Below are 12,433 nucleotides of genomic sequence, written 5' to 3'. Positions count from 1 at the left end.
GATGTCCCGTGTGTCACCAGGTAACGATGCCCAGGTTCCTAAGCAGAGCACGGGTGGATCTCCAGACCCACACATGGCAGGGGTGGGAGCCAGGTAAGGGGAGGCAAGGCTTGCATCCTCGGGGGGCAGGGCTACCAGGCCGCTCATATCAGGGACTTACGGATAGCAGGCGAGTTTGGGATTCTGGGACAGGACAGAAACCCACTGCCAGAGCTGGCACATAAAGGGTCAGGCAGAGGAATGGTAGGAGGACTGGAGGCTGAGCCGCTGGGGTTGCTCTAAGCCCTCCTCCTCAGGTTGGGGTTAGTCCTAGAGGCCTGCAGGCTAGACCCACAGGGTAGAGTCACAGGGCCCCCCGGTGGTGGGAGGAGGTGGAGGCAGGGGAGGGCGGGTGGGCAGGTCTCTCTCCCCGGCTAGAATACTGCCCAGAGGTAGCATCGCCTCCCCACAGCCCCGCACCGTGGAGCTCGCTTAGAGCCCGCTCTTGACGCCTCCAGGATTGGACTGGGGTGCTGGTTAGACTCATTGCAGAGGTGTTTGGTACGTCCTGACCCTATATTCTCCATAGAGAACAATATTAGTGATGTGATGCGTGGCCCTCCAATAGTTTAACTTCTCATTGCTTGAAGTTTAGCAGTGTTGGATGGAAATGCAGAAAGTCCTTGACTTACAGACACTGGAATTACTACTTGAGAGCCTCACTTAGGACTCCAGGCTCGCCAGGACTCAGGCTCTGCTACTGCATCACTGAGCCAAGAGTTTTTTCTCTGGCCTCAAAGTCTCCTCTTCAACCACAAAGGACTGCCCATCTCAAAGGTCTGTTCACCCCTGCCTGCCACAGTGCCAGGGCACTTGCATCAGTTATATAACTACATTAATGCTTCGGGCTAAGATTCTCATTTCTCTCCCAGTTCCTACGGTGACAATAAAACCTATACGAATACAAATGCCCTTGCCAATGCGAACACTGACTCTTGCTGTAAGTGATAACAGCCACTAACATTCATCCAGTGCTTACTGCTCTGACACATAAGTGTTTTATATCTCCTTCAATCCTCAGACATCCCCACGAGGTACCAATTATTATCCTTATATGACAGATGAGGAAAGTGAGGAACAGAATGATTAAGGGACTTATCCCAGGTCACACAGCTGGCAAGGGGTAGGGCTCAAATTCAAGCCTTGCTACCTGCCTCTGAGGCCATGCTCTGGAGCACTAAGACCTGCTGCATGTTAGCTTTTTACTGTGTTGTACAGTATTAGAAAGAAAGTCAGGGCCAGCTGTGGTTGTAGAGTTGTAGCAGCACCATGTTGTACAGATTTCCAAGCTGAAGATGTGGAGGTGGGAACATAAAAGACCTAGCAGAGAACAGAGGCTCAGCACATGGGCTCTAGGACCAATCAGCTTGGCTTCAAATGCTGGCTCTGCCACTTACAAGCCGTCTGTCTTGGGCCAGGTTACTCAACTTCTCTGTGCCTCAGTTTCCTATCTGTAAAAGAAGGGGCATGAATTCCCTATGTTATATGGTTTCAGGGGAGATGTAAAGGTGTTACTAATTATGAAACTTACAAAGCATTTCAAATAATGCCTGACACATAGAACATCCTTGGTAAATATTCGGTGTTATTACTGAACGTGTGCTCTGCACCAGCCATTGGGCTTCCTGGGTATTTTATCTCATTTAATCTTCCAAATAACCTGCAGGGTGAGAAGGAGTAACCCCTCATTCCAGATGAGGAAACTGAGCCTCGCTCACCCAAGGTCGCTTGCTCTCACTTGCCCAAGAACTTGAACGCAGGGCCTCTCCCTCTAAACCCCGAGTGGTTCCCGCTTCAGTGCTGCATCGTCTGCTAATGCTTCCTGTGATGGACAGCTAGGAAGAAGCTCAGGCTACAAAGCAAACAGATCGTAATTCGGTTTTGGAATCAATAAAGGGATGATCAAGTGGCAGAGGAGGACTTGTTAGCTGCTCACAGGATGATGTGAGAAGCTGCTGCCCGCATCCTGAATTAAATCACCTAGTTGCTTTATCATCATAAACATTCATTTCAATGCGGGGAGGGATTTTTTTTTTTTTTTAAACCAACATGAATAATATATAATGGTTGACATTTTGGAGGAAGCAGGTTCTTTACCTTCTTCCATCTTCCATCAGGGTAATTTATCATTGTCTTTCTTCCTGGCCCCCTTTTTTAAACTGATGGGGTAGCCTGTCAGTTCAGCTTGTTCTGAAAACGCAGGAGTATAATTCAATAATAAATTCACTCAAAGGCCAGCTGTCAGGAAGCTGGTGTTTATATGAACTCCATTAGATGACCTCTATTGCTCAGACTCTCGGAGGGCTATCTGAGGGCTGTCTTAAGGCCTGGGGCGGGCCGAGGGGGGTGGAGTGGCAGGCAAATGCATTTCTGGAACTGCTCTGTCACCGACACTTGCCCATGGCTTTAGATCTGCAGTGGGCTGACGAAAAATTATATTGCATACATGATCTTTCCCCCCTCTTTTCCATTATATTTTTCCTCTTGTAACCTCCTACTTCCAAAATTCTCGGAAACATTGTGGCTTTATAAAGGGTCTGAGAGAAATTCTAAAGGCTGACGTGGTATCAAGGTTACTTCACTTCTGTTAGTGGCAGTTTTAAGTCCTGACTGAGGTGACATGCCCTAATCTGGTCAGTGCACAGGCGAGGGGCAGATTTTTCTCAGTTTCTTCCCCAAACTACCTTTCTGGTCTCAGATTCCCCTCTGTTCTTCTTTTTCCTCCATGGCCCCTCTGCACACCAGGATCATATCATCCTGGATTCCCTGAGACCCTCCTGGTTTCAAACGTAAGAGCATGTCTCTTGACTTTTGATTTGGAAAATACTGTCACCATAATTATGCTCCGGCCACATTAAAATTCTCTTGGTTCTTTATCATGGAAAGTCATGCTGGTTCCTCAGTCTAGAATGAATTTTTAAATCCTGTTCAACTGAAACCCACGGTAAGCAACATACCCTATTCAAGGGTACACACCACACATGCACGCGTCATGAAAGACATATCCTTTTAGAGTGCTGCACTGATATTTTCTATTCCACTGTACACTATTCCATTTAAGTTTACTTCTTAAAAAAATAGTTTCGACCCACTACTACATTGACTTCATGATGTGCTAACAGGTTGTTGTGACCTGAAATGGGATAAATAATGTTTCAGTGGCTAACCCTCCTCACTGAAATCTTTGTCTCAGGCCAAAGGCCATCTCCTGCCAGAAGTCTTATTTCATTAGTTCATTTGTTTGTTTGCTCATTCATTCTCAAAACCAAACATTCACTGCGGCCTGTTCTGAGCCAGGCCCTCTGCCGGGTGCTGGAGAAACAAAGATGGGCCAGGTGCAGCCCCCGTGCCGTGGAGCTCAGGGACCTGGATTTGCAGTGGGAGTGATGGCCCCGCCTTTGAGCTCTCAAGGCACTCTCTCTCTACTCTGTTCGAGCACTCAGCAGTAGCTGATTGGCTGACGCACTGATTCATCCACCATTCATTGTGGTTTAGTCTGTGCCAATCCCTCTGCTAGGCACTAGGGATTGAATGACCAACGAGGCATGGGACGCACAAGGAGGCCCCAGTGTAATGGGGTCAGATGCACATCTTCTTGCAGGCCTAGTGCAGGGTAGGTGCTGTTAATATTTACCAAATGGAGCGTGGCAGTTCTGTCCCTCTCTGCACCTGCCCATTCTCTCCTCTCCATAGGATCTGACCCTCTCTATACAATACGATACTCTGCCTCCTTTGAGACGAATACTCTGGTCCATCCCTCCTTTTTCTAAAGTCCCCCTGACTCCTGAAGTCTTTTCTTTTTGGGTTCAGTGTGCCCTGTGGCTGACTTTGGTAGCAACCTGCCCACATCTAACCACTTGCCTGAGTGAGCTGATAACCTATTAGGATTTGAGGAGCCCAGAGAGACTTGACAACATCACATCCTTCCTCTCACCAGTACAGTGTCCTCAAACATGTTCTGAACCGGTAGTAAGTAACTTGGCGGTGGTTTTCCTCTTCCTATAATCTGCTACCCTGTCTAGCAGTGGCAATCCACAAGTATTCACTGAACTGATCTGTCTGCCCTGTGTCCAGCTCTTTCGACCCAGTCAGTCCTTCCCAAGATAAGAGATACAACCAAAGTTGTGTAACGGGGAAACAGCTGCCTTGAGTGGTCTTAGAGGAGGAATTGTCTCACACTGCCCTCACTTTCCCAGCTGTCTAATCCCAGGTTCCACAGTCTGGGTCCTGTTATCTGTCCTCCTAGTATGGACAATCCAGCTGGGGATCCTTCTTCTTCCACCTGCAGACCTGAATGGTTCCTCCCCTCCCACACAAGTCTCCGTAGAGGGCACCCTGCGTTGTATTCTCCCCATGAATCCAGGGGAGGGACAGGTGCCTTCCACTAGGCAGAATGGCTCCAGGCACTCAGGCCAGGGTGGAAAGATGGTATTCAAGCCACCTAATCTGGTGATGGTGGTTCCCCTGCCTGTTTTTTCCCTCCTACTTTAGACCTACTTGAGATCAGCTGAAGTCACTCATATCTCTGTCACTTTATGTGGAGCTGAGCACAGCAGTGGCAGAGGGTCAGATAGAGCTACTGCATTCATTAAACCTGTATTAAACACCTGCTCTGGGCCAGGCATTGTGCTGGGCTCTGGGGACACAGACGAACCAGACAGGGTCCCTGAGGGAGGTCTTCCTCACTCTAAGTCCATCTGGCAGTAGTCAAGCTCTGGGCTTTCCTCGAAGAAGTCCAGCCCAGCCCAGCCAAGAGCCCACTCTGCTTGGCTGGGGCCCTCACATCCTGGGGTTCCGTTGCCCATCCTTCCCTGAGGGCTACCCCTGCTCTAGTGCCTCTGACACCAGCTGAGGTGCTGCACAGAAGCATGAGGAAGCCCCCATATAACTGCTGGTGTCATGTATGCATCTGGAGAACCTCTGCTTCCTCATCCCTGCCGTGGTCAGGCCTCTGAGGAAAAGTATTCTGGGGAGAGCCCTGGGCACTGAGGACTGGCTGGCTTGCTTTCCCCACAGAAGGGTGCTCCGGTCAATTCCAACTGGCACTGAATTCCTCTCCCTCTCATGGTTGGTCCCAGCATGCCTCATACTTGGGTCTCCCTGAGTCAGTCACACAGCTGGGAAACTGCAGAGTAAAGGAGCTGCACCCCGGGGCTCCTTGCTGGGCTCAGAAACGCCGTTGGGTCTCTGGGTGACAGCCTGCTTCTTGGAGGAGCCTGTTAAATGGACTCCCGTTCACACTATACAAATTGTGGTGCAGCATACGGGGTGCAGGAAAATACGGGGTTTTTCTGTCCCACAGGCTTGTTATTGTTAAACACAGGCACAGAGTCAGGTTGGCCTGCCCATCAGGAACCCCACTCTCTGGAGAAGGGCCACTGGACTCCTCCCTAACAGGAATCCCGGCTGACAGCTGCCTCACAGAATGCTGCCGTTTCCCTTCCTCAAATAAGGATTCAGCAATCCAAACCTCGTTCCTCTCTAGGTGGCAGCTGGACTTTCCTGGAGGGCAGATTACTCTCAAGTTTCACTTCCAATCAAGGAATTAGAGCTGGAAGCTCTTTCTAACATCATCACCTCCATTCTCATGTTCATCATCATCACCACCATCATCACATAATTAGCAAACATTTTTTGTGTGGCCAGTACTAGTCTGAGACTTCATGTACTTTTTGTTTTTTCATTTAATTCTCACGACAACCCTGCACAATAGACATTACTACCCTGCTCTTACAGATGAGGAAATTGAGGCTCAGAGAAGTTAAGGAATTTTCACATAGCTATAAAGTGGATGCAACAGACTTCACATCCAGGTCTTGGCTATTTTCACCAGACCATGCTGCTGCCATAAAAGCCACCATTTACTTATCACGAATGTACCACGCCCTGTGCTAGGTGCTTTATCTCAGTGAATCTTCTCAATGGCTTTCATGAAACGATTACTATTATTGCCAGTTTACCTTTGGAGGCAGGTACACAAAGGTTCAATCATTTCCCTGGGGCCACACTGAGCTAGTAGGAGGTAAAGCCAAGATTCACACTCCGGGCGCTTTCTATGATACCACATTCCTTCATACGAGAGGAAAGAAAGCAACAACCCAAACCTGGCAACTGATTTCACTTTATCCCAAAGATGCAAATAAGCCCTGTATTACGGGTTCAGAGCATGACGATAGAATCCAAGCAGGCAGTCTAACAAGAAAAGCATCTGCTGTCTTGTGTTTGTGGGTTTCCAGTCACTTGGGCTTGTTTTACATAAAAATCTGTTTGGGGATACTTAGTAGTGAATGATAGCTGCTTCTTCTGAATCTAGATCAGTGAGGAGCAGGGGCATAATGATTCAGGAGAATAACAGGTAAAAGGAATTTTAACAGTAACATTTGGAAGCTTCCGTTATCCATTCGTTTTAGAGCAAATACTCTATTCCGGGCCCTGCCCTAAGTAATATAGGTTTGGAGAGATGAATGGTCTCTACTTTCAAAGCATGTTATTTAACTGAAGGTAACAGATATATAAACAATCATCTGGGGGCTTCCCTGGTGGCGCAGTGGTTGAGAGTCCGCCTGCCAATGCAGGGGACACGGGTTCGTGCCCCGGTCTGGGAAGATCCCACATGCCGCGGAGCGGCTGGGGCGTTTAGCCATGGCCACTGAGCCTGCGCCTCCGGAGCCTGTGCTCCGCAACGGGAGAGGCCAAAAAAAACAAAAACAAACAAACAAAAAATAAAAACAATCATCTGGGAGCTGACTTCTACACCTGCTTCTTCTACTAATCTGTAATGTGATTTTAACAGATAATTTAACCTCTCTGGACTCTGAATCCTCAGTAGAAAATTAAGTAAAATAGATAATGTATCCATCCATCCTGTGTCCCACTGTCCCTCCCCATCGCTCCCCTCTCTCCTTCTTTCCTTCCATCTCTTCAATGTTCAACGTATATATCGATATATGCATATTTATCTTGAGCGACTACTAAATGCTAAAATGAGTGAGATGCAGTCCTGTCCTGGCAGACTCAGTTTAGAGGGTTAACAGACATTTACATATTCACTATATTAAGCCCTTGTCCAGAGCCACATATCCATCAGTGGCAGAGGCAGGATCTGAAACACAAGTTGGCTGGACTCCAAGGCCTATACTCTTTTCTCTCTGCTGAGCGGTCCATTTCTCCCAGTACAGGTTTCTCAAGTTCCCCACTTGACAGGCTCCTTAAGGCATGTCAGACTGGGAGAAAGGATACTGAAATCCTTGGGCGGGGGCCGCGTGATTCCTGGCACATAAGCAGCAGGCTTGGTGAGTGACCTGAGGACACTCAGGGATCATGGTCCCTGTTGGTACTTATTAGGATGGCATGGTAAGGGCACCCCAAAACAGAACAGCCACTGGCAGCCAACCAGCCATAGCCCTAATCAGATTCCCTAGCAGGTCCAGTGAAGAAAGGGTGAGCAAGTAATAGTCCCCTTGGTCGGAGTAATATTTCTATCTCCAGTTGACTGAAAGAACTCACACCATGGGAAGGCCCACAAGCGTACATATAAAATCACACAATTGAAGGAAAGAGCAGAAGCTCCCTACCCAGAGACGAAAGCGGTATTTCTGGCCAAGATAAACGAATAGGTTTTTCCTCACTCTATTTCTGCTCCTGGCTCTGCCACTTGACTAGCCTGTGAATTGGGGAAGATCATGTAACCTCTGAGGTCCTCAGTATTCTCGGGGTAAGCTGCAGGGACTATAAGGTACCTTCATCCCTGAAAAGGTTAAAGTTCAAATGCTCTGACACACTCTTGCTGGGCTCAGAGAACTCCCCCGACTTCACTTTTCCCCTCTTGTCATTGCTCCTTGTGAGGAAGGGCTGGGGCAGTGGAAAGCATGGGCCCTGGAGTCCCAGCTCCATCACGTCCCAGGAACGAGCCTTCTCCTTGGATTCCCAGTTACTCTCTGGGGATCATAACACTACCTTCTAGGGAGCCTCCCCAGGAGTCCTTCTTAGGTCCCCACTCGGCCCCCTTACACACTTTCCTGGATCCAACTTCTGTGTGCTCATGGTTTCATCTACTGCTTGTTTCTGGATGGCTCACATATCAAAAACCCCAGCCCTAACCTCTGTGTGAGCTTCAGATTTGCTTCTGAACTACAAACAGACATTTATTCTTGGGTGTTCTACTGAGGTGAGTCCGTGCCTTGCCCTCGCCAAGCATCTGAGTGAGAGACTCCTCTCTCCAGCATCCCTCAGACCCAGCAGAGGATGAATCCCTGCTGATTTCCCTCTTTAAACAGAACTGGGGATGTCATTCATTCTTCCCTTCCCTCATCCCTACCACATCGTCCCCTTAGGGCAGGAACTCTCTTGGCAGAGAAGTCATGAACAGAGAAGGCACACAGTCTGTGCTGAACTGAACTGGGCTGACTTTTAAAGAAAGCTCTGTGTGCATGAGGTATCACTACATTGGAAGACATTCAAAATAAGTTATCATAAATCCCTCCTTCTTGGATACGTTTCCCAAGTTCACAGACCCTGATCTGGGGAGCAGAGAACAGACAGCTGCCTTTTGCTGGCTCCTGTACACTTTTATGCCCCTGGGTCTTTGCACAAGCAGTTTCCTCACCCTGGCACACTCTCTCTCCCTTGCTGAGCTATTTCTCATCTTTAAGACTCAGTTCTTAAGTCTCGGCCTTCCCCCACCCAGGAGCACCTTCTCTATGCTTCCAGAGTACCCTGGGGGCATAGTTCTGGTCTATCACAATGGAACAATTTTTTTGTCCCCATAGTGGGCTGTGAGTGACCAATGGGCAGGGACTGTGCTCCACTCATCTCTGTGCTTCCAGCACAGGACCTGGCACAGAGTAGACCTCAGTAAAAACCCGTCCAATAGACGACACCACTGAACGCTTGTGAAGGAATGCATGGGCGTATGGCCTGGGGTGCCAGCAGATGCACCCCACCCCAGCCTAACAAAATCTCCCGGACATCGGCTCTGAGGGATGATAGTGTCAAAGCTTTCAGCCCATCTGGAGACCACAGAATCAGTAAGCACTGACTGCAGAGGGGGTATTGATCCAAGATTCCCCTTGGACCTTTGATTTCCCACTCTCTCCATCTATCACCCAATGAGGACAAAAAAACTTCACTCATAAAAATTCCAAACGCCCTGGATAGCAGTTTTCTAAACATGGGTACCTGAGGCTGCTTCCCTGCCTCCCCTGCCATTCCATCAGGAGCCTTCAACGCCCACCCTCCTGGCCCCCTCCCACCCGCATCCACCCACACGTGGCCCTGGAGGTGAGCCACTCCCCCTTCAGAGAACCACGGCCAGAGCTGGACTCACCCTCCGTCAAAGGGGTTCTCCCCGGGGATGATGTGTGTGCTGTCCCTGCCCACGAGGAACTTGATCCGGTCGTAGAAGGAGCGCAGGTTCTGCTGGGACACAGGGGCCTGTGTCTCCTGGATGATGTCCAGAGGGTCGGGGGAGCCCAGGCATAGCGGGCTGACGTGACAGAGGGGCTGGAGGCAGCAGTCGGGGTCCATGCAGTCCACCAAGCCATCTGCAGGGGTGACAGAGCGTGACGTTTATATGGCTGTGTTCAATCAGCATCGTTTGTCCACAGAGCCTTCCTTCATTCACTTCTCTATTTTCCATTCATTGGAAGACTTTATTAAGTGCCTGACAGAAGCCAAGGGCTTCGCTGGGCACCAAGTAGATCCAGGTGTGAGATCGGGGGGCCGCCTACTAGCCTAGCAGGAGAGACAGACAAGTCAGTGGGCAGCGAGACGTGTTTTTCTGTTTTTTGTTTTTTTTCAGAGAGGGAGAAGGAATTATATATATGAAGGCCCAGAGGTGAGAGAACAACACACTGAACATTTGAGTAGCTAAATTCAAATGCTGGGCTCAGAAGGTGAGGGGAACAGCACAAAATCAGGCTGTGAGGTTGGCAGGAGCAAACAGCTGGGCCTCCTGGACCAGGTTAGGGAGTTTGCATTTCACCCTCTGGACAATGGGAGCTACTGAAAGGTGTTAAGCAAGAGGTGATTTTATCTGAAAGTCACTGCATTGCTGAAAGAGCGTCCCCTGTATCGTGGCGAGGGGACTGAAGGGGGCCCAAGGCAGAAGCTGGGGGCTGCATGGAGGCAGTGTTGCTGAGATTACACAGGAGGAAAATAATGGTTCCTGAGACTAGAGCAGTGACAGTGGAGACTGAGAGAAGAGGACGGTTTGGAGAGACTCTCAAGAGGTGAGACCTGGCGACTGACGGGCTTCGGGGGTGAGCAAGAGGCAGTGCTGGTGGAGGCGGTGAAACGCCCAGCATCTCTCCCGGCCTCGATGCAGATGTGTGGACACCCAGCTCTGCCTTCTGGGTGAGAGGGGATGGTTTCAGATCACCCGCCAAGTTGCCATTAGCAGAGAATTCTCTCTACCACATGGGTGGATTTGTTTAGGGCTGAAAATCACATTGCAGCTCCCAGCTTCCCAAAGTGCAAAAAAGAAATTCCACCAGGCCACAACTTTTTGGTCTCATTATCCCAAAGCGCTTTCACAGGCACTCAATAGAATAGCTTAAAATAGATGACAAACCCAGGGATTAGAGGATACTGCCCAAAGCGGGGGACAGGGAAAGCCAGTCTGTGTGCTCTGTAGGGAGAGAACAGTCGAAGCACATGTGCTCCTCTGTAGGCTGGGATTCTGCCTCTCCTGCTTACCAGCTGTGTGACTTTGGGCAAACGTCCTCACCACCCTGGGGGCATGGATCCTGCTCTGGTCATCTCTGTTGTATCCCCAGCACTTACTACAGGTGTTTAAAACATGACTGTCACATAAATAAATGAAAGAAAATTGAATGCATGAATTGACAAATGAATCAAGGGGACGAAACCAAAGGACAGTCCATAAAAGGCAGAAGACCATTATCTTCATTCAATTCAATTAAACAGTGTGATATGGTGGGAGGGTGGTGAGGCTCAGAGATTGTAGCTCAAGTCCCAGAACTGCGCCTAAGAATGACTCTGGGTGAGTTCCTGTGCTTCATCGCTCTGAGGCCCCGTCTCCTCAACGCGGACATACTCCCTCACTTCTGTCTCCATGGGTTTACAACGCAGATGCTGCCCACCGGAATACCGCATATGCATTGGTTAGACTGGGTGCCCTACCCACACAGGCAGCACTCTTAAGCCTCCTTTCTGACCTTGGGATGTTGTGGCCTCAGGCAAGCTACCTGACCTCCCCAAAGCCCAGTTTTTTTCTAATAAATTAGGGCCCCAAATCCCTTGTCTTTCTCTCCCAACTTCTGCATGGTATCCAAGACCTTTTACGCTATGCCCTCCTTGAGGGCAGCATAGTGGTAAACAGTATGGGCTCCAGAGCAGGACTGTCTGAGGCGAAATCCTGGCTCTGAAACTTACTAGTGTGTGACCTTGGGCAGATTACTTAAACTCTCTGGCCTCAGTTTCCCACATCTCTTACAAGTGGATTTTTTTTTTTTTTTTTTTAATTTTTATGGCCACACTGCGGGGCATGTGTGATCTCAGTTTCCCAACCAGGGATCGAAACTGCGCCCCCTTCAGTGGAAGCGTGAAGTCTTAACCACTGGACTGCCAGGGAAGTTCCACAAGTGGATTCTAAGACTGTTACTTAAGTATTTTTTTACATAAGTGAAAAACATACTGTATGTCCCCCAATCTAGCAGAGAACCTGACACGTAGTAAGTACTTAATAAAGGTAGTTCCCTTCCCGACCCTGACCCTAGAACACGGCTCACCAAAGTGTAGGGCTGCATCCTGAGATGTGGAGGAAAGGCATTAGAGCTCCACTCCAGCTCTGTCCTGGGTCCTACCTTGTGGCTCCTGTCCCAGCTTCCAGATATACCAGCTAACTGCCTCGCCAAGCACCTGTTTTCTCCTGCAGTCGGCGGGCTCCATCACACATTCTCGGGCTGCCCCTGTCAGACATTGCTTAAGCACATAATTACAGCCCAAGCTGAGGGTTATTTGCATTCTGCTATTGATGTTAGCATGACAGATTCAGCTGCTGCATCCATAACTCTGCAGAAATGCTCCATTATTCAATCCCGGCGGCGAGCAGGGACGCTGACCATTAAATCAGCGAGCACAATTGAAGGGCTGTGAAAAGTCATGGCTAATTTGAAATTTGATTAGCTCTTGCCTGCTCTTGTTTACCACCGAAGCGGTCCCTGGAAACCAGTCTTTTATCTCTTTATAAACACTCGGCCCTGTGGCACCTTGGAAGAACTGCTTCCTGTTCTCTGGTCCTGGTTGGAAGGATAGCCAGGAATGATTGCTAGTATTATTAATGTTTGTATTAAATGATGATGATGATAATAATCACAGCTGCCACCTACTGAGTGCCAGGCATTGTGCTAAATGCTTTACAAGGAACGTTTTC

The 12,433-nt window shown here is 49.1% G+C and overlaps 1 protein-coding gene across 4 annotated transcripts in view; it reads right to left on the bottom strand.

Annotated features, from left to right (window-relative positions):
• TENM4 (teneurin transmembrane protein 4) overlaps window positions 1-12,433 on the bottom strand; it is a gene marked incomplete at both ends in the record, with an annotated part of 385,043 nt that overhangs the window by 84,820 nt on the left and 287,790 nt on the right. For all 4 annotated transcript variants that reach the window (XM_082844520.1, XM_082844521.1, XM_082844522.1 and 1 more), the window contains one exon: window positions 9,365-9,581. In XM_082844520.1, coding sequence (XP_082700646.1) covers window positions 9,365-9,581 — 217 coding nt within the window. The remainder of the gene's footprint in view (window positions 1-9,364; window positions 9,582-12,433) is intronic.

This window comes from Leucopleurus acutus, assembly GCF_964270905.1.
Source record: "Leucopleurus acutus genome assembly, chromosome: 8".
NCBI classification, from domain to species: Eukaryota; Metazoa; Chordata; class Mammalia; order Artiodactyla; family Delphinidae; genus Leucopleurus; species Leucopleurus acutus.
The sequence above is the reverse complement of the archived record's forward strand: the minus strand, read 5'-3'. Positions and strand labels throughout refer to the sequence as shown.